Raw genomic sequence first — 23717 nt, 5'->3', positions numbered from 1 at the left:
AACTAAATAAATGGAGGAGGCACCTGGGTGGCTCAGACAGTTAAGCATCCAACTCTTGATTTTGGTTCAGATCATGATCTCAGTGTCGTAAGATCGAGCAAGACGTGGGACTCCACGCTCAGTGGGAATCTGTTTGAGATTCTCTCTTTCCTTCTCCCTCATCCCCCGCCTCCATGCACACTCTCTCTCTCAAATAAATCTTAAAAAAAAAAAAAAAAACAACTAAATAAATGGAGAGATACTCTGCATTCATGTATAGGAAAACTGAATATTGTCAAGATGTCAATTCTTCCAACTAGATTCAGTGCAATCACCATCAAAATCCCAGCAAGTTAATTTGTGATATTGACAAACTCATTCTAGTTTATATGAAAAGGCAAAAGGCCCAGAAGAGCCAACACAATATTGAAGGAGAAGGATAGTATTGGTGGACAGATACTACCTGACTTTAAAGACTTACTGAAAAACAACAATGATCAAGGCAGTGTGCTATTCGTGAAAGAACAGGCAATTATATCAATGGAACAGAATAGAGAGGGAGGAAATCGACCCACATTAATATAGTCAACTGATCTTTGACAAGGGAGCAAGGACATACAATGGAACAAAGATAGTCTTTTCAAAAAATGGTGCCAAAAGAAACAGATATACACACACACACAAACGAATCTGACAGACATACTCTTCACAAAAATTTACTCAAAATTTACTCAAAAATCACAGATTTAAATTTAAAAATGCAAAACTGTAAAACTCGTAAAAGGTAACATAGGAAAGAACATAGATGATCTGGGGTATAGCAGTGTTTTTTTTAGATATAATACCAAAGACAAAATCCATCAAAGAAATAATGTTTAAGCTGAATTTTTAAAATTAAAAACTTCTGCTATGCAAAAGACAATGTCAAAAGAATGAGAAGACAAGCTACAGACTGGGAAAAAAGATTTCCTAAAGACACATCTGCTGAAGGACAGTTAGCCAAAATATACAAAGAACTCTTAAAACTCAACGATATAAGAACAATGAAGCCTTTAAAAATGGGTCAAAGATCTTAACAGACACCTCACCAAAGAACACACACAGATGGCAAATAATCATACGAAAAGATGCTCCACATCATATGTCAACAGGGAAATGCAAATTAAAACAATAAGATATCACTACACACCGATTAGAATGGCCAAAATCTGGAGCACTGTTAACACCAAATGCTGGTGAGAATATGAAGCAAAAGAAACTCATTCAGGGATGAAAAATGGTACAGCCATTTTGGAAGACAGTTTGGAGATTTCTTACAAAACTAAACATACTCTTACCATATGATCCAGCAACTGTGCTCATTTGTATTTACCCAAAGAAACTGAAAACTTATGTCTACACAAAAACCTGCACAGGGATATTTATAGCATTGTTATTTATAATTGCCAAACTTGGAAGGAAACAAAATATCCTTTAGTAGGTGAATGCATAAATAAACTGTGGTACATCCAAACAATGGAAAATTGTTCAACACACACACACAAAAGAGCTATGAATCCATGAAAAGACATGAAGAAACCTTAAGTGCATACTACTAAGTGAAAGAAGACAATCTGAAAATATTTCGTACTGTCTGATTCGAACTATATGACTAAAGGCAGAACTATGGACACAGTAAAAAGATCAGTGGTTGTCAGGGATTGAGGAGCACAGGGAGGATGACTAGGCAGAGCACAGAGGAGTTTTAGGATAGTGGAAATACTCTGTCTGATCCTATCATAATGGATACTTGTTACTATACATTTGTCCAAAACATAAATTTTCAACACCAATAGAGAACCGTAAGGTAAATTATGGACTTTGGGTGGCTCTGATAGGTTCATCAGTTGTGACAAACGCACCACTCAGGTGGAGGATGTTGATAATGGAAGAGGCTGTGCATGTGTGGGGGCAAGGGGTAGATCGGAAATCTCTACCTTCTCCTCAGTTGTGCTGGAAAATGTAAATTGCTCTTAAAAAAATAGTCTTAATTAAAAAAATCATGGTTTCATGACATCATTTCAGTTACTTTACAGTGACATCTCATACAAATAGCAGCCCCGGGACTCTGAGCACAGCTGGTGGGAGCAGCTCCCATCCACATTGTGTTGCTCCCTGGCATTGCCAACAGCATTCAAGTGTTTTTAGCTGAAGCTCTGACTTTTCTCTGGTTGTCCAGACATATCTTTTATATAATTCATCTTAACTCCTATTACAAAACTCTGAACAGCTAAACCTGGTGGGGAAAAAAAAAAAAGAGAGAGAGAGAGAGAGATTTCACGATGTAGGATTAAAGGTAATATATGTTCATTAAAAAATTCAGTAATCATTGGGGCGCCTGGGTGGCACAGCGGTTAAGCGTCTGCCTTTGGCTCAGGGCGTGATCCCGGCGTTCTGGGATCGAGCCCCACATCAGGCTCCTCTGCTGGGAGCCTGCTTCACCCTCTCCCACTCCCCCTGCTTGTGTTCCCTCTCTCGCTGGCTGTCTCTATGTCTGTCGAATAAATAAATAAAATCTTAAAAAAAAAAATTCAGTAATCACAAAGTAAAAAATTCAAGTCACAACACATAAACACAACCACTCATAAAATGTCGGTGTATTTTCTTCCCATCTACCTTCTCTGCATTGAATTGTTTGTACAAAACAGATTAAGAATGCTATCAGCAAAAAGATAACTATGAAATCAATAAACACAATCCCATCAAATAAAATTGAACTTGGAGATCCACTACCACTTTCAACTTTTCCTTCCAGATTCTTCCCATCCTAGTTCATGGTAACTCCATTCTTTGATTTTCTCAGACTAGAACCATGGTAGTCATTCTCAACTCTTTTTTGTTTTTGGGTGTTTTGTCTTTTCTTTCATTTTCTCATCTGACCTGTGAGCAACGCTTGCCTTTTCTACTTTAAAATTGCTCCCTGAACTTCCTACGTTCTCTGGGACACTAACTTCTCTCACCTTCATGTTTACAGTAGTGTCCTAACTCCTCTTCTTACCCCTCTTTCATTGTCCTCAACTCAGCCATCAAAGTGATCTTAAAATATAACTCAGTTCATACACATCCTCTGCTCCAACTCTCCAGGGTGGTCATTTTACCTGGAGTAAAATGGGTAATTACAATGACCAAAAGGGCCTGGCCTATGTGGTCTGACCCCTGTTACTGCTCTGACTGTATTTTCTACCCCTTTCCCTCTTGCTTACCCAATTCCAAACACGTGTAAGTGTTCATGTACATGATAGGCACACCCTGCCTTGGTACCTTTGCACTTATGTTGCTTTTACCTGCTCTTCTCCAGGAATCCACATGGTTTTTGCCCTCACGTCAAGTCTTAACTGAAATGCCGCCAGCCTTCTTTGGGAACCACATTCTAAAAAATTTTGCCTCCTCCATCCGGATTTATTTTTTAACGTGGTACTTATCATTACCTATTAAGCCATGCATGTATACATATATAATTATTTGTCTAAGTTATGGTATGCATCCTCCCCAACTGTGGCAGACAGAAACTAGGGTGGCCACATGATCCCCACCCTTGCCGTTTATGCCGTTAGCCTGTACAATCCCTTCCCTGGAATATGGGTGAGGCCTATAACTTCCTTCTAGCCAACAGAATATGGCATAGATGAAGGGATTTTGCAGCTGTAATTAGGGTCCTAAATCAGTTGTTTTTCCTTTGATAAAACAGGAGATTATCTTGGAGGAGCCTAGCTTAATCAGCTAAAAGCTCTTGAGAAGAGGGGTTGAGCCCTTCTTGAAGTTCTCCTCGTGGCCTTGATGAAGTAAGCAGCCATGCTGAGGCTGCCCACGTGGCATGGACCTGAAGGCAGCCTCCAGCACCTGAGAGCAGCCTCCATTCAAAAGCCAGCAAAAAGCTGGGGCCCTAAGTCATACAGCTGTGAGGAAATGAGTTCTGTCAATAACGTGAATGAGCTTGGAAGTGGATTTTTCCGTCGTTGAACCTCCAGATGAGAACACAATCTGGCCAAGACTTACCTTAAATGCAGCCTCTTGAGACCCTGAAAGGAGTTTTGAGCAAAACTGTGCCTGACCTCCTGACCCACGGGAACTGTTAGATAATAAATGTGTGTTGTTTTAAGCCACTAAATTTGTGGTAATTTGTTACACAGCAATCAAAAATTAATACACTGATTAAAAGCTAATCTCCACAAAGACAGGGCTTTTGCTCTGTTTTTACTGGAGCAGGTGTTCCAGTAAGTGTGGAATAAATGTTTCTGCCTGCCATTGAAAGCATTAGGCAAGCTGGTTCTTATCTTCCATGGGCATTTATTTACCTCCTATCAGGATCCACACTTTGGGCTATTGTTACTAGGCTCCTGTCATCCATGGTCTCCCCTGCTTCTGGACTTTTCATTGTACTCTCCCTTAAGTCAGTGCTCTCCACCTTCCTCCCAAATTCTTCCTGTCTAAATTCTACCCAGCTCTTGTGAACCTCTTCAGCAGACACAAGCTGGCTTACCATTTAGGAGTGATGTGCTTCTCATTTAATGACACAAACTAAAAACTTTAAATCAGATTTTAGAATATTTCTGTCTACATTTAAAGTCATTCTTCAAATTCCAAAAGCTCCTTAGGAATCAACTCAAATTATTTGGTCACTAATAAGCAGATAGTTTCAGGTTCATATTTTCATTGCTTTAAATGCCCTAGTTTTAAAAACATTACTTTAAATGTGTGTAGTTTGTGTATGCACATGTGTTTATAATATACATGGATATAATTATTATGAATAATACTTATTACTTACATACCAGGTATTAATGCTAGGTTCTACTAACTCTATCTCCTTTAGTCCTTTTTTTTATTTTTATATTTTTTATTCTCCTTTATGCTGAGGGAACAATGATAAGGGAGCTAAGCTGTGGTTATTTTAGATAACTTCCTGAAGACCACATAACCAATTGGCAGAGCTGGGAATGACACTTAGTTTTGTGTGACTTCGAAGCCAATGCTTTCTACAGTACCTTAACTATCTTCTCAATTAAAAAACTATATGAAACAAAATTCGCATAGGATCAAAATACTTGCAAACAAGTATTTCCCATTGTCTTATATACATGTATACTTATCAAAAATAGCTATTCATCTTTGATTTTGCTGTCTTCCCTTTCAAGGCTAATCAAGTTAGACATTTTTAAAGCTACCGATAAAAGTAAATCAACCACAAGTTCACAGGCACATCTTAGAAAGAACAAATTACACTTGAGCTACTAGAAAAAAAAAAATGTCTGTGCTGTATGTTAGTGAGAAATGAATGAATGAAAAAATGAAGGGACTATTTTTTTGTCAAATTTCCTGTGAATGAAGGGTGCCTGGGTGGCTCAGTCGGTTAAGCGTCTGCCTTTGGCTGAGGTCATGATCCCAAGGTCCTGGGATCAAGCCCCACATCAGGCTCCCTGCTCATTGGGGAGCCTGCCTCTCCCTCCCCTTCTGCTCTTCTCTCCTGCCCTCAAATAAATAAATAACATCTTTAAAAAAATAAAAAATAGGGGTGCCTGGGTGCTGAGTTGGTTAAGCATCTGCCTTCAGCTCTGGTCATGATCTCAGGGTTCTGGGATCGAACCCCGAGTTGGGCTCCCACTCAATGGAGAACCTGCTTCTCCCTCTCCTCCCTGCTCATGTTCTCTCCGTTGCTATCTCTCTTTCTCTCTCAAATAAATAAATTAATTAAATCTTAAAAAAAATAATAAAGTTCAGAATCATAACATAGAAAACTGGGTCAGTAAAGCCCTTTCTAATCCCCAACAACTTCCATGGAGTACCATTTCCATTGCCCTATCACCTCTATAAAACTATACACCCCTAGAGAAATTAGAGAACAATGTTTGGCACCCACTGAAAGAGCATTTATTGGTATAACTTATCATATGGGGAGTCTGCTTCTCCCTCTCCCCCTGCCCCTCCTTCCTCTCACTCATGCTCTGTCTCATGCACTCTCTCACATAAATAAAATCTTTAAAAAAAATAAAATAAATTTTTAAAAATTTAAAAAATTTCCTGTGAACGAAAAAGCAAGTAAAAAAAAAAAAAAAAAGGTAGAGATACCCTGGGTGGTTCAGTCGATTGAGCATGGGACTCTTGGTTTCAGCTTAGGTCACGGTCTTGGGGTCATGAGATCGAGTCCCATGTCAGGCTGCCTGCTCAGCATGGAGTCTGCTTGAGATTCTCTCTCCCTCTCCCTCCGCACCACACCCCCCACTCACTCATGCTCTCTAAATAAATAAATAAATAAATAAATAAATAAATAAATAAATAAAATCTTTTTAAAGAAGTATATGAATTGGTGGTCAAAATATAAAGTGATCTAGCTAAAGAAATATGCAAGGGTATGGACTAACGACTGCACACACTAAATAAACAACTATGCATTTGTATAGCAGTTAATTCTATTTATAAATAGTCTGAGCACCACTCTCTTACTTCACATTCTTGTAGATAGAAGCTAAAGGGAATAAGTCTTCCACATACAGGTTACCAGATCAAATTTAAATTCTACTTTGTGCTTCTGACTCAGAATTGTAATTACCTAAGAACTGCTTCACGATCTAAGTAAAAAAAAAAAAAAAAAAAAAAAAAAATTAAAGGTCGATTTTCCATTCTGTGTGTGATTATGTGTATGTGTTTAAAGCTGTAAGTGTAGCCAGCAGTGCATGTGTAGTACAGAAGAACGGTTACCGTGCAAATCTATGGCATCTGACTTACATAATGAAGCACTACAACAGAAAACTTCCAACCAGCCTTCTAGATAAATAGAGAAGAGTCACAGGGCTATAAGATGATGTTGCCAATATATACAACATTAATTTATAAAAGAAGGGATTAACTGCTTCAATGACACTGATTCTAATGATAGCTTCAAACAAAAATGATGAGAACATTGTGTCCTTATAATCACCCCTGATTCCTATTGAATGTAGTCAGTGAGGCCATTTATTAGGTTTCTATCCTCCGTATGTGGGGCAAACAATTAGTTCTATTAATAGCATGATAAATAGTAAAAATTTACATAAAGTTCTAATGTGAGGAAAACACAAATACAAAATTCACAATTAAGAATATAAGAACTGGTAACTAGTTTTTTAAATTTTGAATTTAAATTAAGAACATAAGAATAGATAACTAGTAATTTACACTTCTTTTGAATTCTACAAAGAAGTAGAAGAAAAGACTGCTTCACAGGTAAATGTTGATATTAAAATACAAGTATTTTAATAATAGCTAATTTAGTTATTGACCTCCAGTTGGAAAAGACATGTTCAGTTTTACCAATGGAAATTCAATGGTTAATAATAATGATGATGATAATACTTTAAAAATAATAGCAACAATATTTTAAATTATAATATAGAATACTGATAGTAATATGAATAAGGATATTAACTAAAATGTATTAGGTGCTTCCTATGTGCTACCCTTTGTGTCACTAAATTTTTGCACCAAACCATGTATGTAGATAGTATTAACACACCATGTTAAGGAAATGTTTTAGTGGCAAATCACAGTCAATGTTTACTCTTGAAGAATCGGCTGTCTGTGTGCCTACGTGGACAGGAACAGGTTCTGGAAAGAGTAGGTGAGCAGCCTAAAAGATTTTGCCATTATGTCTTCTCTCCCTTGAATCATGAGCTAAAGATAATTCGGAGGTAAGTTATTGAAGCCACTAGTCTTTTCAAAACGTTTTTGCAGTCAAATCGATAAGACCTTTTTTATTTATTTATTTTTTGGTCTTTACATTTTTCAAAGTACTTTTGCTACATTGCAACTGTATTTTTTATCTAAATAACTCGAGGTGGATGAGTATTGCTATTATCACAAGGAAGAAAATGTTGCTAGGTAATCAAGAGTTACAGTGTCAGACTGAGTTTGTATCCTGACTTGTTCACTTATTAGTTACGTTAATTCAGACAAATTTTCAATCTCTCTGTAACTCATTTTTTTATTATAAAGATAATAATAGTAGTTACACACCATTACACTGATATGAAGATTAAATGAAGTAATAGGAGTAAGGCATTTATAATACAGTGAAATTTCAGTGCACATTAACTCTCATCAAACCTATTTTATAGGTAAACAACCTGAGGCACAGAGTCTAAAGTCATAGAGTCAGCATTAGACCAAGAATTCATAATCATGACTTTTAGGTTCAACATTATTTGCTCCTCCATGCCAGTTGTTTCCAAACTTGACTTTTGGATTCTGAGACAAACCAAAGAATTATTCCAACGGATCTTTCATTTCATATAAAATGATAATAATAATGACATCTAAGCATCTTGAGCATGTACTGTATGTTAAGCAGTGTGCTTAAATCTCTTACACAGATTCTCTTTTAATCCTCAAAATTCTATCAGATAGATTTTATTACTTCATCCATTTATAGACAAGGAACACAAGGGAAAGAATATTTAAGCTGACAAAAACTAGTAAGTTTCTGAGTTAGAAATAAAATTCAATGTGGCTTCAAAGGTCATCTTAGCCATTCACATTCACCTACTGACTAAAATAAGTAAATGGATAACATCTCACCACTAGAATTCATCAGGTTCAAAAGTTGGACACACTACACTGGCCTCCACTATCCCATCATCAGAGAACCCCAAATGCAATGTGGTTCTATAATCCTACATTCCCACTTGTTTATAACATGCCTACCTTAAAGAACAAATATTCTCTGTTTGCTTCTGGAGCATTTAAGATGAACTATTATAGTATACCCAAAAGTAGATTTATTAAATGGAATTATCTTCTTTCATACCTTTAATTACAATATCTTCCCTCATTAGATTATGAAAATGCTTTTCTTTGATTTCAATATTTTATTTTTTTTGGCATGTATATTTCCAAATTTTATTAAGTATGCGTAATTTATGTTTCTTCATTTTGTTTTGTTTAGGTTGTAATCTCAAGAAACAATATAAGTACCCATTATATAAACTTTTATTTAGTGCCCATTTAAATGCAAAATATATTTAGATTAGATGATAGCTAGTATCCTGATATTAACATTTTATGCCTCATTTCTTAAATTTACATGACTTTAAAAATAATAAATATCTTCAGGTGGTGTTGAGATTTCAAAGGTAGTAAAGGATATTAACTTAATGTTAAGAAAATCTTCCCCATATTTCTTTCTCCTAGTCACACAATTTGCCTTCCCATAAGCAACCATATATTAAATTCATATTTATCTTTCCAGATATATTTACATATATATAATATATACATTTGTACATATAAAGCTCTCCTCCCTCATTTTTAGACTCATATGCCTTGTATGGTAGCACCAAATTGTTTCCCAAAGAGTTTGTTTCAATTTACTAACATTACTAAATTATAAAAGTGCCTGTTTTAGACTTTCCATTGATGCTGGTAAAATGTTTGCTTTTATGTTTCAGGTTTAAATAAGGTTAAATATTGCATATTCTGGGCATGTTGACAGGCTGCTCGGCACCAAAGTTAAGTGATATAACCCTTCATTTAAAAGAATAAAACCATGTGCATTAAAAGTTCAGTGATGAGGATAAAAATTTTTTTAACCATTTTCTAAGATCTGAAATAATAAACATATACCCCCAAAATTTTGGAAGTTCTTGGAAGATACGTTTTAATCATTACAGAAGGTTAAATTATAACTTATAATTTTCAGTTGTAGAAAAATCTGTGGTTTTATTTCTATAGAATCAGTGGTTTTATTTCTATAGAATCATCACCTCTTGTGGGTAATTGATAAGACATTTTAATCAAATTTTTACCTTAAAAGCCTAAAAGGAAAAATCCCAAATGGAAGAGTCTCTGCCAAGAACTTTTTGTAATTTGTTTACTTGCCGAAAACCAACTATGTGGCCTAATTTTTCTTTATAAACAGCATGCAATATAACTCGTCCAGCAATTCTATGAGGTTACAATGATATCAATCCAAACTTAAAGACCAGAAAGCTGAAACTCAACAATATTAACTGGCTCCAGGTGACACAATTAATACGGTATGGTAAGTAGGTGAATAGGTAGGTTTCCCACAAGTACTAGTCACAAAATAGACAAAAACATTGTTAAATGAATGGATTAAATACACCATAGATGTATAATCCTACTACAGCCACCTAAAACAAATGTCTTACCTCAAAAGCAAATGACAAAGAAGGAATGAAAGGCTTCAGATGACCAAATCTATACAACATTAGGAATCCCAAGCAACGGACAGTTTCCAGAATAGCTGCCTTAGGTCTGAAATAAATGTCATTAACACCTATTAGCTTTAAATATGCTCTTTCTATGTTTACATGTTATAATAGATATAGTGATACACATTTCTTCTAATTTTCAAGAAATACACAGTATTTTTACATATTTGAAGAGCATTTGTCTCTGAAGCTGTTTGAAAACAGCCATTAAGCTAAGAAATAAAATGCATCTTTCAAAAGAAAATCTGTTCTTTAAAACAATGTATTGCTCAGTTTGAGCTTTGATGAGTTAGGGTGAAGCATACTTTCAGCTAATAAATAAAATATTAACAACTAAATTTCTAGGATTTAAAGTAAACAAGACTCCTGTCACTCACTCAATACCTTTATACTTCATTCATATAAAAATGGCCTATAAGGACTAATACAGTTACTGCTCTAAAATCATGAATTGTCGATTTCTGAAATATTGGGAAAATGGTTAATATGTGATTATGCCTAATATGGTAGGTAGCATAATTATAGACCTTTATTAATTATTTTGGGATGAATATTTTTGTATATACGGTATTCTTAAAATTCAAATTCTAGAATAAGTAAAATAAGCATGTTTATGTATTTGAAACAGCACTGAATGTCATGTACAGGTGAGCATTTATAAATTATCTTGTAATAATAGGAATGAACAGCTACTTTATCAGCTTAAAAGAAGCTTCATACATATTCATCTAATATTTTTGTAACAGATAAGTAGTATTGTTATGACAGGTGAATTTTCTAATTTAAATATTCTTGAATTAATGTCATAATACAAATATATTATTTAGTTAATTTAGAATATAGAGGTATAAAGAGAATGTATAGAAAATCTAAATATATTTAACTCAAATATTCCTTCTGCATCTACTAATTATGACTGTTTCTTTAAAATTGAATATGACATTTTTATACAAAAAAGAGAACATTTTTTTTCAAGTACTTTAAACTCAGTTAAAACAGGGTAATAGTTTCTGGTTTGTTTGCATTCAGGTAATGTGACTTATCTTTTTGTGAATGACATATTAAAATTTTTCACCTTGTCAAATAATGCTACATAATTAGTATAAACTAGTTTTCTAAAAAATCAATATCTGGGTAATTTCCAACAGAAAAAAAAATTTCTATTTTGAAACACAATTTTTATTAATTATGGTCTATGCTTTACTTTTTAATATTTTATATTGTGAAATGAAATGTACATATAAATATATAAAATATAATAATTATAAAAATACTTATATATTACTATACAATTATTATAAATATAAATTTATTTATATAAATATATTTATAAATATATATTTATATTTATACAAAATACGTAAATTTATATAAATAAATAATATCTATAACAGAAATATGCATTGATGACTTTTAACAAATAAATAACCTTGTAACCACCACTCAGTATCAGCACCCCTAAAGATAACTCTTACCTCCTCAATACTTCCATGTTCCTTCTACCTGAGAAAGAATAACTACCCTTCTAGAGTAATCTTATCCTTTTTCTCCTTTTTAAATTAATATTTTTACCACATTAGCATAAATTCTTAAAAATTATTGTATCTCTCTTTTTCTTTTTTACTTTTTATAAATGGGATTATATTGTATGCAGTTTTTGCACCTACCATCTTCCATTTAGTGTTGTTAATGAGATACACCTATGATGTTGCATGTAGCAGCAGTTCATTCTTTTCACTCTTGTAGAGCACTCCACTGTGTAAAGATACCAATATCCATGCATCCATTCACCTCGTAAAGGACATTTGGATTGTTGGCAGCATTTGTTCATTATGAAAGATGCTGTCTGAACATTCTTTTACATGCCTTTGGACTCCAGGTAATATGATATGTATGTTCAAATTTAGTAAAATTTTCAGTCTTTCAAATTAGATACCACAATATAAATTCTCCCTTCAGTGTGTGAGCATTTCGTCAATAGGGACTGTCAATACTTTTAGTCAAAAGGTGTTTGCTACTCACAAAATTTGCAAATAGCATTTCTATTTGAAGGTTTTATGTTTTACTATCTTAATGAGAGTTAATTATTGAAGAATTAATTTTCTTAAAGTTATTATAGTCTAATTAATCAATTTTAGCTTTATGATTACGGATTTTTGTGTACCATTTAATATTTTACCTACTCTAAGGTTATAGAGATATGTTACTATGCTATTTGCTGGAATCTATATTAGTTTTCCATTCACTTTTAAATCTATAAGCTCCTGACCCCAGAATTAACTTTTTATGATGTGAAATATTTGTCAAGTTTATTTTTCTTATTCCTATGTGGAAATCCAATGTTTCCAAGACCATTTATTGAAATGACAGCCTTTTCCCACAGCTCTGCAGGGATACCTTTGTCACAAATCAAGTATATATATATGCACATAGATCTGTTTCTAGGTTCTCTGTTCTAATCTTCGTGTCAATAAAGCATGTCTAATTACTGTAGCTTTATAATAAATCTTGACAGCCAGTACAGCAACTACTGCCATTTTTTTTTTTTTTAACCTCAAAACTGTGTTGGCTAATACAGGCCCATTGCATTTCCACATACATATATCTTAGAAAGGGCCTACCAAATACCAAGAAGAAACCTTTTACAATTTTAATTGCAACTGTATTAAATATGTAAATCGATTTGGTGAGAAATTATAATCTTTATAATACTGAGCATTCTAATCTATGAATATAGTCATCTCTCCATTTATTTAGTTATTTAGTTATTTTTCATAATAATTCAATTATTTGATAGCGTTTTAAAGAGATGTTTTACTCATTTAAGTTTTTATCTTAATTTCAGTTAGTTAACACATAGTACTATGTTAGTTTCATGGGTACAATATCATGATTCAAGAATTCCATACATCACCTGGAGCACATCACAAGTGTGCTCCTTAGTCTCCATCACCTATTTCACCCATCCCCCCATCGCCCCCGTCCCCTCTGGTCACTATCTGCTGTTCTCTATAGTTAAGAGTCCGTTTTTTGGTTTAACTCTCTTCCTATCTCTTTTTTTCCCCCTTTGCTCATTTGTTTTGCTTTCTTAATTCCACATGAGTGAGATAATATGGTATTTGTCTTTCTCTGACTGACTTACACTCTAGCTCCATCCATGTCATTGCAAATGGCAAGATTTCATTCTTTTTTATGATGGAATAATATAGTGATATATTATATTATACATTATATATAAAACATACATTACTTTATATATATATATGTCATCTTCCTTATCCATTCATCAATCAAGGACATTTCTTGAGCTGCTTCCATATCTTGGCTGTTGTAAATAATGCTGCTATAAACATAGGGGTGCATGTATCTCTCTGAATTAGTGCTTTTTTATTCTTTGGTTAAATACCTAGCAGTGCGTTTACTGTCTGCATTCCCATGAACAATGCAGGAGGTTTCCTTTTTCTCCAAATCCCCATCAACACCTGTTGTTTCTCATGTTGATTTTAGCCATTCTGATAGACGTGAGGTGGTATCACATTGTAGTTTTGATTTGCATTTCCCGGATCATAGTAATAATAAGCATCTTTTCATGTGTCTGTTGGCCATCTGGATGTCTTTGGACAAATAACTGCTCATGTCTTCTGCTCATTTTTTAATTGGATTGTTTTTTGGGTGTTGAGTTTTATAAGTTCTTCATGTATTCTGGATACTAACCCTTTATTGGATATATTATTTGCAAATATATTCTCCCATTCCATAAGTTAACTTTAGTTTTGTTGATTATTTCCTTTGTATGCAGAAGCTTTTTATTTTGATGTAGTCCTAACAGTTTATTTTTGCTATTATTTCCCTTGCTTCAAGGGACCTAACTAAAAACAGTTGCTATGGCCCATGTCAGGGAAGTTACTACCTGAGTTCTCTTCCAGGATTTTTGTAGTTTTGGGTCTTACATTTAAGTTTTTATCTATTTTGAATTTACTTTTGGTGTATGGTGTAAGAGAGTGGTCCAGTTTCATTCTTTTGCATGTAGCTGACCGGTTTTTCCAACACCATTATTGAAGAGATAGACTTTTTTTTTTCCCATTGGATATTCTTTCATGCTTTGTTAAAGATTAATTGGCCATATAATTGTGGGCTTATTTCTGGGTTTTCTATTCTGTTCTACTGAACTATGTATCTATTTTTGTGCCCAACCATACTGTTTTGATCACTAAAGCTCTGTAATATAACATGAAGTCCAAAATTGTGATGCCCCCAGCTTTGCTTTTCAAGATTGCTTTGGCTCTTCAGTGTCTTTGGTGGTTCCTTATAAATTTTAGGATTGTTTGTTCTAGTTCTATTTAAAAAAAAAATGTTCGTATTTTGACAGGGATTGCAGTGAATGTGTGAATTGCTTTGAGTAGACATCTTAACAATATTTGTTCTTCCAATCCATGAGCATAGAATATCTTTCCATTTCTTTCTGTCATCTTTAATTCCTTTCCTCAGTGTTTTACAGTTTTCAGAATACAGGTCTCTCACGTCTTTGATTAGGTTTATTCCTAGGTACTTTATTATTTCTGATGCAATTGTAAATGGAAATGTTTTCTTAATTTCTCTTTCTGCTGCTTCATTATTGGCGTATAGGAACGCAACAGATTTCTGTATATTGATTTTATATCCTGTGACTTTACTGAATTTGTTTATCGGTTCCAAAAGCTTTTTCGTGGAATCTAGGGTTTTCTATATAGAGTATCTTATCATCTGCAAATTGTGAAAGTTTTACTTCTTTCTTACCAATTTAGATGCCTTTTATTTCTTTTTGTTATCTAATTGCTGTGGCTAAGACTTCCAGTACTACATTGAATAAAAGTGGTGAGAGTGGACATCCTTGTCATTTTCTTGACCTTACATGAAAAGCTCAGTTTTGCTCCATTGAAGATTACATTAGCTGTGGGTCTTTTGTATATGGCCTCAATGATGTTGAGGTATGTTCCCTCTATTCCTATTTTATTGAGGCTTTTTTTTTTTAACTTGAATAGATGTACTTTGTCAAATGCTTTTTCTGCCTCTATTGAAATATCATTTGGTTCTTATCCTTCCTCTTACTGATGTGATATATCATGTTGATCAACTTGTGAATAATGAACCACCCTTGCAACCATGAATAAGCCTCACTTCATCCCAGTGAACATTCTTTTTAATGTATTTTTGGACTGAGTTTCCAGTATTTTTGTTGAGGATTTTTGAATTTATGTTCATCAGAGATATTGGCCTGTAGTTCTCTATTTTGGTGGGGTCCTTATCTGGTTTTGGAATCAGGGTATTACTGACCTCATAGGAAGAGTTGGGAAGTTTTCCTTCCTCCTCTATCTTCTGCAATAGTTTGAGAAGAATAGGTAATAACTCTTCTCTAAATGTTTGGTATAATTCTCCTCAGAAACCACCTAGTCCTGGACTTTTGTTTGGTGGGAATTTTTCGATTACTGATTCAATTTCTTTTCTGGTTATCAGTCTGTTAAAAGTTTCTATTTCTTCCTGTTTCAGTTTTGATAGGTTATATGGTCCTAGGAATTTATCTATGTCTTCTAGGTTGGCGAATTTGTTGGCATATAGTTTTTCATAATATTCTTTTATAATTGTTTGTATTTCTGTGGTTTAGGTTGTTATTTCTCCTTTCTCATTTGTAATATTGTTTACTTGAATCCTTTTCTTTTTTTCTTGATAAGCCTGGCTAAAGGTTTATCAATTTTATTGATTTTTCAAAGAACCAGCTCCTGGTTTCATTGATCTGTTCCATTGTTTTTAAGTTTTTAGATCATTCATTTCAGCTCTAATCTTCATTATCCTTTCCCTCTTATGTTTTTTAGGTTTTGTCTTGTTCCTTGTCTAGCTCCTTTAATTGTAAGGTTAAGCTGTTTAGTTGAGATTTTTCTCGCTTCTTGAGGTAAGCCTGTATTGCTGTAAACTTTTCTTTTAGGATTGCTTTTGCTGCATCCCAAAGGTCTTGAACTGTTGTGTTTTCATTTTCATTTCTTTCCATGTGCTTTTTGATTTTTTTCTTTTATTTCCTAGTTCATCTATTCATTGTCTAGTAGCATGTTATTTAATGTCCATGTATTTGTGTTCTTTCCAGATTTTATTTATTTATTTATTTTGTGGTTGACTTCTAGTTTCATAGCATTGTGGCCAGAAAAGGTATGATTTCATTCTTTTTCAATTTATTGAGGTTTGTTTTGTGGCCTAATATGTGATCTATTCTGGAGAACATTCCATGTGCACCTGAAAAGAATATGTATTCTGCCATTTTAGGATGGAATGTTCTGAATATATCTGTTAAACCCATCTGGTGTGTCATTCAAAGCCACTGTTTCAACTGATTTTCAATTTAGATGACCTATTGATGTAAGTGGAGCATTAAAGTCCCCTACTATAATTATATTTTTATCAATTAGTTCCTTTATTAACTATTTTATGTATTTGGGTGCTCCCATGTTGGGTGCATAAATATTTATGACTGTTATATCTCGTTGGATTGTCCCCTTTTTTTTATTATATAGGGCCCTTCTTTGTCTCTTGTTAAAGTCTTGATCTGAAGTCTATTTTCTCCAATATAAGTATTGCTACTCAGGCTTTCCCTTGACACCCATTCACATGATAAATGTATCTCCATTTCTTCACTTCAACCTGCAGGTATTTTTAGTTCTGAGATGAGTCTCTTCTAATCAGCATATAGATGGGTCTCTTTTTTAAAAATCTATTTTGTCACTCTAGGTCCTTTGATTGTCTTTAGTCCATCTACATTTAAGTAATTACTGATAGATATGTATTTATTGCCATTATATTACCTGTTTCGTGGTTATTTCTGAAGATTTTCTCTGATCCTTTCTTATCTGTTTAATGGTTTGCTAGTTTTCTTTAGTGATATATTTGGATTTCTTTTTATTTTTTGCATATTTATTAGCGATTTTTGATTTGTGGTTACCATTTGGTTTGTATTTAATATCTTTTGCATACAGCAATCTGTATTAATTTGATGGTCATTTAAATTTGAACCCATTCTTTCTATACTCCTCTCCTCCCCATGCTTTAAGTATTTGGTGTTTTATTTTATTTTATTTTATTTTATATTTTATTTATTTTTTGAGGTACTTGACTGAAATTTTACAAAAATATTCATTTTTACCACTTTCATGTTTCCCACCTTAGTACTGTCACTGTTGGTCTTTCCTTCCCACTCAGAAATAATAAATTTCTTGCAGGGCTGGTTTAGTGGTCATGAATTACTTTAGTTTTTGTTTGTCTGGGGAACTCTATTTCTCCTTCTATTCTGAATGATAACCTTTCTGGATAGATCATTCTTGACTACAGATTTTTCCCATTCAGCATTTTGAATATATCATGCCACTCTCTACTGGCTTGGAAAGTTTCTGCTAAAAAATCCTCTGATAGCCTTATGGGGTTTCCCTTGTATGTAACTGTCTTTTTTTCTTGTTGCTTTTTTTTTTTTTTTTCTTTATCACTATATCTTGCCATTTTAATTATATGTCTTGGTGTGAATCTGCTTTCATTGATTTTTTGGGAGTTCTCTGTGCCTCTTGGATCTGGATATCTATCTCCTTTCCCAGATTAGGGAAGTTTTCAGATATTTTCTCTTCAAATACATTTTCTGCCTCCTTTTTTTCCCTCTTCTTCAGGGACTCCTATAATGCTAATGTTATTGCATTTGATGGAGTCACTGAGTTTCCTAAGTCTAATCTCCTTTTGCATAATTCTTTTTTCTCTCCTTTGTTCAGCTTGATTACTTTCTATTACTCTATCTTTTAGGTCTTGTTCCTCTGCTTCTTCCAGTCTGCTGTTCATTGCATCAAGCATGTTCCTAATCTCACTTACTGCACTCTTCATCTCTAATTGGTTCATTTTTATCTCTGTCTCTCTGGTGTCTTCCACTCTTTTCTCAAGTACAGTGAGTATCCTTATGATCATTGCTTTAAATACCCCATCAGGCATGTTATTTATATCACTTTGACTTAGATCTCTGGCTGTGGACTTATCCTTTTCTTTCACTTGGGAAAATTTTTTTCTGTTTTTAGTAGGTTCATTTCTAACTTGATGATTTGGATCCTGATAAAACTCCAGAATCTGTTGCTATTCCAGAACATCCATTAAGCTTTCCTTGGGAAAGTAACATACCATTGACATAAATTAAGTGTATGTTTTCTGGACTTTTGTATGTAAAATTTCCTGAAAGGAATGCTACTTGATAAACAATTATACTACAACAAAGATCAAATCTCAAGAATGACTAAGTTTTTTTTTTCTTTTTTGGAATTTTTTCACAAAGCTACAATGTATGTAAATTCTATAATATGTGAATTCAGGCATCACATTGCTTGGGTTTGTGTTCTGTTCTATCTCTTACTATCTGTCTGATTTTCTCCATCTGTAAAATGGGCTTTATAGTAATTCTTATCTCAGAGCATTGTTGTAAGAATTAATAACATATTCCATGGCACATATTAACTGCATAAATATTGGTATTGGTATTAATATCAATGCTTGATAAATACTAAGCAATAGTGAATAGGTATTTTTCTATAAACTTCCTGCCATAAAAGCATTTTGAAATTGTACAGGTGAATATATTTTCTGGCTAGAGTAGTATTTATTTAATTTATTTATTTATTTATTTTATGTTAGTCACCATACAGTACATCATTAGTTGTTGATTTAGTGTTCCATGACTCATTGCTTACATATAACACCCAGTGCTCCATGTAATACATGTCCTCCTTAGGGTGGTATTTAATACAAGTTTCTTTAAATATGTTGTGTGAGGGAAAGGACATAAACTTTAAGTACACAGTATATATACATTCTGGCACATATTGTGAAGTGTTCAATGGCAAAGTAAAAGTACTCAAATATGTTTCATATTTTATTAAGTACTCAGAGTTATGGTCCATGTTTTGCCAAATTACTCATTACATTTATAGGTTTTCTTTAGTAACCTTAAAAATCTAAGCTGCATTTAAAAGGCTTGAATTTAAAATGCACCCTTGATTTTAAAAATTAGATAAACTGCCACGCTGTTTAATTTAAAATATCATGAAGTTATACTTTTAACATTGTTTTTAATAAGGAATGTTTGATGAATATCAAAGTTCACATATATTTTTAAAATAACATTATAAAACTACATAAAATGAAAGAATTTTACTTCTTGCCTTTGATCCAGAAGAAATCCAATGGAGGTCAAAGTCAGGATAATGAAGCCAACCCTCAGAAGGAGTGTAACCTGTGATAGTGCCTGTCAAAGAAACACAGAGACCAATAAATTCTTAAGGAGGGTTATCAAAAAGAACATCAGAATTCAAAGCTGTCAAGAAAACCAGCCTCAAATTTTATTTTATATTACCCCATTTGTCACTAACATTTTTTAAAAAGGGTGAATACACAAAGGACATTTTGGTTTTCCTAATGTCATTTAATTATCTTCCTGGATACTTAGAAAATGAATTAGACACTTCCACAGAGATATTTTTGCTTAAAGTGTTCTTTCTAAAAATTCTCCTTTATAGTTTTGACTTTCATAATTCTTTGAAACACCTATGTCCTCACATATGGAGAAATCACTTACATTTTTATGAATAAATAGCACATTCCGATAGCTATTTTTAATATCACTGATTCTTTGTGGTTTCAAACCCAAAGCTGTTTTTAATACAGAAAATATTTAAAGGAGAATGTGCTTATGAGTACAAACACATAAATGGAACATACTGTACAAATACATACTCATATTTGATGAAATCTACAGGTTCATATGTACATGTCAAAAATTATCTCTTGAGTTATTGTTAAAGAACATATTTTCATCATAATTATAAATTATGCATCTTGTTTTCATGTAAAAACTTAATAATAATGTTTATTGAAAATCTACTATTTTATACCTTCCACATTATATGTTTCGTATACTTCAATCTTTTTATAGTCCCTACAACCTTACAGATAAGGTATCATTATACCTCCTTCTTATATGGAAAAACAAACAAACTGGGAACCAAAGGATTAAGTAACTTTTCCATCATCACACAGAAGTAAACGATGCCTCTGAAATGTAAAATATACCTTCCTGACCTCAGAGTGTGGCAATGGTGGATAAATATGAGCAACAAACTTAAAGGGGACAGGCACAGAGATCTAAGCCGAGGTTATATAGCTGCTATTTAGGGTAGATGAATACTGCTTTAGTTTAAAAGTGGATCAGTAAAAGCAAAAAGTTGGATACACATCCTCCTGACTGATTCCCCTACAGAAAGAGTGTTTGCATCATGTTGTGATCACAATTTTAGCCACTTTGTTGTATCACACTGATGGTGTTTATGTTTCACCTTAATGAGAACACCAGAAGTGTGATACAACAAAGTGGCTAAAACAGTGATCAAAACATGATGCAGTCTTTCTCTTTACTTTTAATGAAATCACAAGAGGTAATTTCAACTCAATATTAACTAATATATACTCCTACAAAAATTGCATCTGTCCAAAGTTACAAACAGTAAGCAAAAGCTACCAACTGCAACTGCGGTTCACATCCAGTACCCCAGCTCCACACCTCCTTATAAATCAACCCTGACCTCATGGCCAACTTACAACACCTCCCTATACACCACCATATGCCTGGATGGCCAGAATTGACAGGGATTTAAAACAAAGCAATAGTTTAGTAGACAAGTATTGATGAGTAATCAACAATATGACTAAAAAGTATCAGAATGTTTCGGGATATGGGGACAGAGCTAGGTATCAGATGTAAGAGGGAAAGCTTAGTGGACACCAGAATGTTTTAGTGGAATGCTATTTGGTTTTGTGGAATTCAGCAGTGGCTACTTTTGGACAGTGTGGCAAAAGTACCAGATAAATATGTCTTGGTAGTAAAGTTGTTGCGGAAAAATAAAGATCAGACCAGTGAGAGACCAAGTGACACTCGGAGAAGTAGGAGAACTCGTATTTTACTCCGGCTGACCCAGATGAGCTCGTGCTCAAAATTCTGGGCCCCGGGGAATGGGGTTATAGGGCTTTTATAGGGGACTGCAGGTAGTCAGGTTCCGAGGGCTATGGTGACTGCTGGTAGGGGGGTTTTAACTGGAGGAGTGGGGGCTGCTTTAGGTGGGAACAGTAGTGCAGGGAGACTGTGGCAGGAAGCCTGTTTACAGAAACTGAAAAGGCAGGTTATCTCTTGCTCCCAGCAGGGCTTCTGGTTATCTCTAGCTTATTGTTAGTAACTTTCCATCCTCTGGGGCCTCCTGGCCTGGGCTTGCTCTGGGCATTTTCCTCTTCAAAGTAACTAGGTGTGCTTGAGCAGATTAATGGTTGCTTAAAAGAAACATTTGTCTTTAAAGAAAAGTGCTGCTTTCACCACCACTATCACTTCATTTTGATTCCTTAGGAGAAAATTCATATGAAAGGAAGAAATAACATGTGCCCAAAAACTACAGCACGGTTTTAAATGCTCTGTAAGAATATAGGATTTGGAATTATACATTGAATGTATGAGGCATGTAACCATAGGGAAATTATTTGGCATTTTTAAGGCTCTTTTATGTGTTTGGTACATTTGACATAAAATGAGTTTGGCAGCAACTACAATAAGGTACTAAGAAGAGTGCCTGGCACTCTACTAACAGTTATGATAGGAATATCACTGTTACTATTTTCACGCTATACTGATTTTTCAAATGGTACTTAGGTTAACCTTAATGAATTACAATAAAATAAAGAAGCACAAATAAAAGGTCCATTAACTCTTTCCAATATCATTGGAAATTCAGAGATAGGATAAATATAGATTTTTAAATTTTGGTTAGGGAATTTATGATACCTTAACAAAAAAAAAAAAAAAAAAGAACTCCTCTTTATGCAAATTGCTTCCTGGTCCTGGAGTCAGAGTGAACACCAACTTAATATGTTTGTCTATCCAGTTATGTAGTCAAAGCCTCTACCTGACTAAAAGGCACCTGAAACTTACCATGTCTAAAACTGTGTATTTATTTCCTTCCTTCACACTACACATCCCCAGGTTTCTTCTTCTTAAAATGGCACACCCAGGTTTTTAGTTGCTCAAGCAAAAAAAAAAAAAAAAAAAAACAACCAAAAAACCCAAAAAGCAAAATAAACAAAAAACTGTGACTCATCCTTGACTCTTCCTCTCACTGTCTACTTCTAATATGTTAAAAATAAAATGTTGGCATTAAATTCGAAGTACATTCAGAATAAAGATATTTGTTACAAGCATCTGTTTTGTGAACAAATCTTGTTCCAACCCAACATGATCTCCACCACAACTGAAATACTCTTTTAACTGGTGTCTCCACTTCTTAGATTGCATGTCTACCTATCATGGCCTTCTACCCACAGTTTTACAGCCAGAACTCTGACTCTTTTTTAGACATATGTCATATCATATATTATGTTCTAAATCCTCCAGGGGCTTCAAATTCTAGTTGGAATAAAACTCAAAGTCCCTACTCTGTCCCTCACATAACATACCCCATTATCATATTGTCCCTGAGCAATCTCTCTGTCTTTCATATCACAAGTTTTGTTCTCCCTTGAACATGACAAGCATCCTTCCCATTCAAGTCTGTTTTACCTACTGTTCCTTCTATTGGGGCAACTTCCCCCAGGGATCTTTATGGTTCATTCCTTCATTCATTCAGGTACTATTCAAATGCATATCCTTGTCTGTCATGTAAAACAGTACTTTTCTATAACTATCTATAACCTTATTCTGTTATATTGTTCTCCATACAACACTTCTATACAATTATGCACTTATCCACTTGTCACTTCTATACAATTATACATCTGTTTGAGCATTCTCTTGCGGTTTATTATCTGTCCCACCCCACTAGAATGTAAGCCCCATTAAAGGTTATATTTTGTTATTTACTGTTACATCTCAAACATCTAGAATATTGCCTGGCATATAGTTAGTACTCAATGTTTTTGTTGAAAGACTGATCAAATGAATGAATATTTTATATCTGTGTTTTAATATCCATGCCCTTAATATTAATAATTTATGTTAATTGGTTTAACCAATAATGTAATATTATAACATTAAATATTTAATTTACTATCAATATTTTAGTTCTTTTAAATTAAAAATAGATTATATTTAATAATTTAATATTTCATAATTTAATATTATTAATTTGATATTCGTATACTAAATGTTTCAAAATGTTAAATATGTTAAATATTAAATCCTTTAATATTGAATTCCTTAGAGAACAGAATTGTTTTAAAAGTGTTTGAGTTTAAAAGAAGCTGAGATTACCATAAGAAGGAATTCAATATAGACCACATACACTTCCTTTAAAGAGTTCATTTCTCTTTGTAACTTCTAAGGTTTTCCATAGATCATCCTCGGATAAGCTAATTAAAGCATATGATCGATTAGTCATATCTAATTTCTACACGTTCTCATTTCATGAATACTTATTG

The 23717-nt window shown here is 33.6% G+C and overlaps 1 protein-coding gene across 2 annotated transcripts in view; it reads right to left on the bottom strand.

Moving 5' to 3' along the window:
• Nucleotides 1-23717, bottom strand: part of AGMO (alkylglycerol monooxygenase) — a 345788-nt gene that overhangs the window by 141248 nt on the left and 180823 nt on the right. For both annotated transcript variants that reach the window (XM_087861006.1, XM_087861008.1), the window contains 2 exons: nt 19430-19512; nt 10161-10266 (listed from right to left, as the gene is read on the bottom strand). In XM_087861006.1, the coding sequence (XP_087717132.1) occupies nt 10161-10266; nt 19430-19512 (189 nt within the window). The remainder of the gene's footprint in view (nt 1-10160; nt 10267-19429; nt 19513-23717) is intronic.

The sequence above is a fragment of the Ursus americanus genome, chromosome 3 (assembly GCF_024610735.1).
Source record: "Ursus americanus isolate L20-20 chromosome 3, mUrsAme1.1.p, whole genome shotgun sequence".
NCBI classification, from domain to species: domain Eukaryota; kingdom Metazoa; phylum Chordata; class Mammalia; order Carnivora; family Ursidae; genus Ursus; species Ursus americanus.
This window is presented reverse-complemented; position numbering and strand designations above follow the sequence as displayed.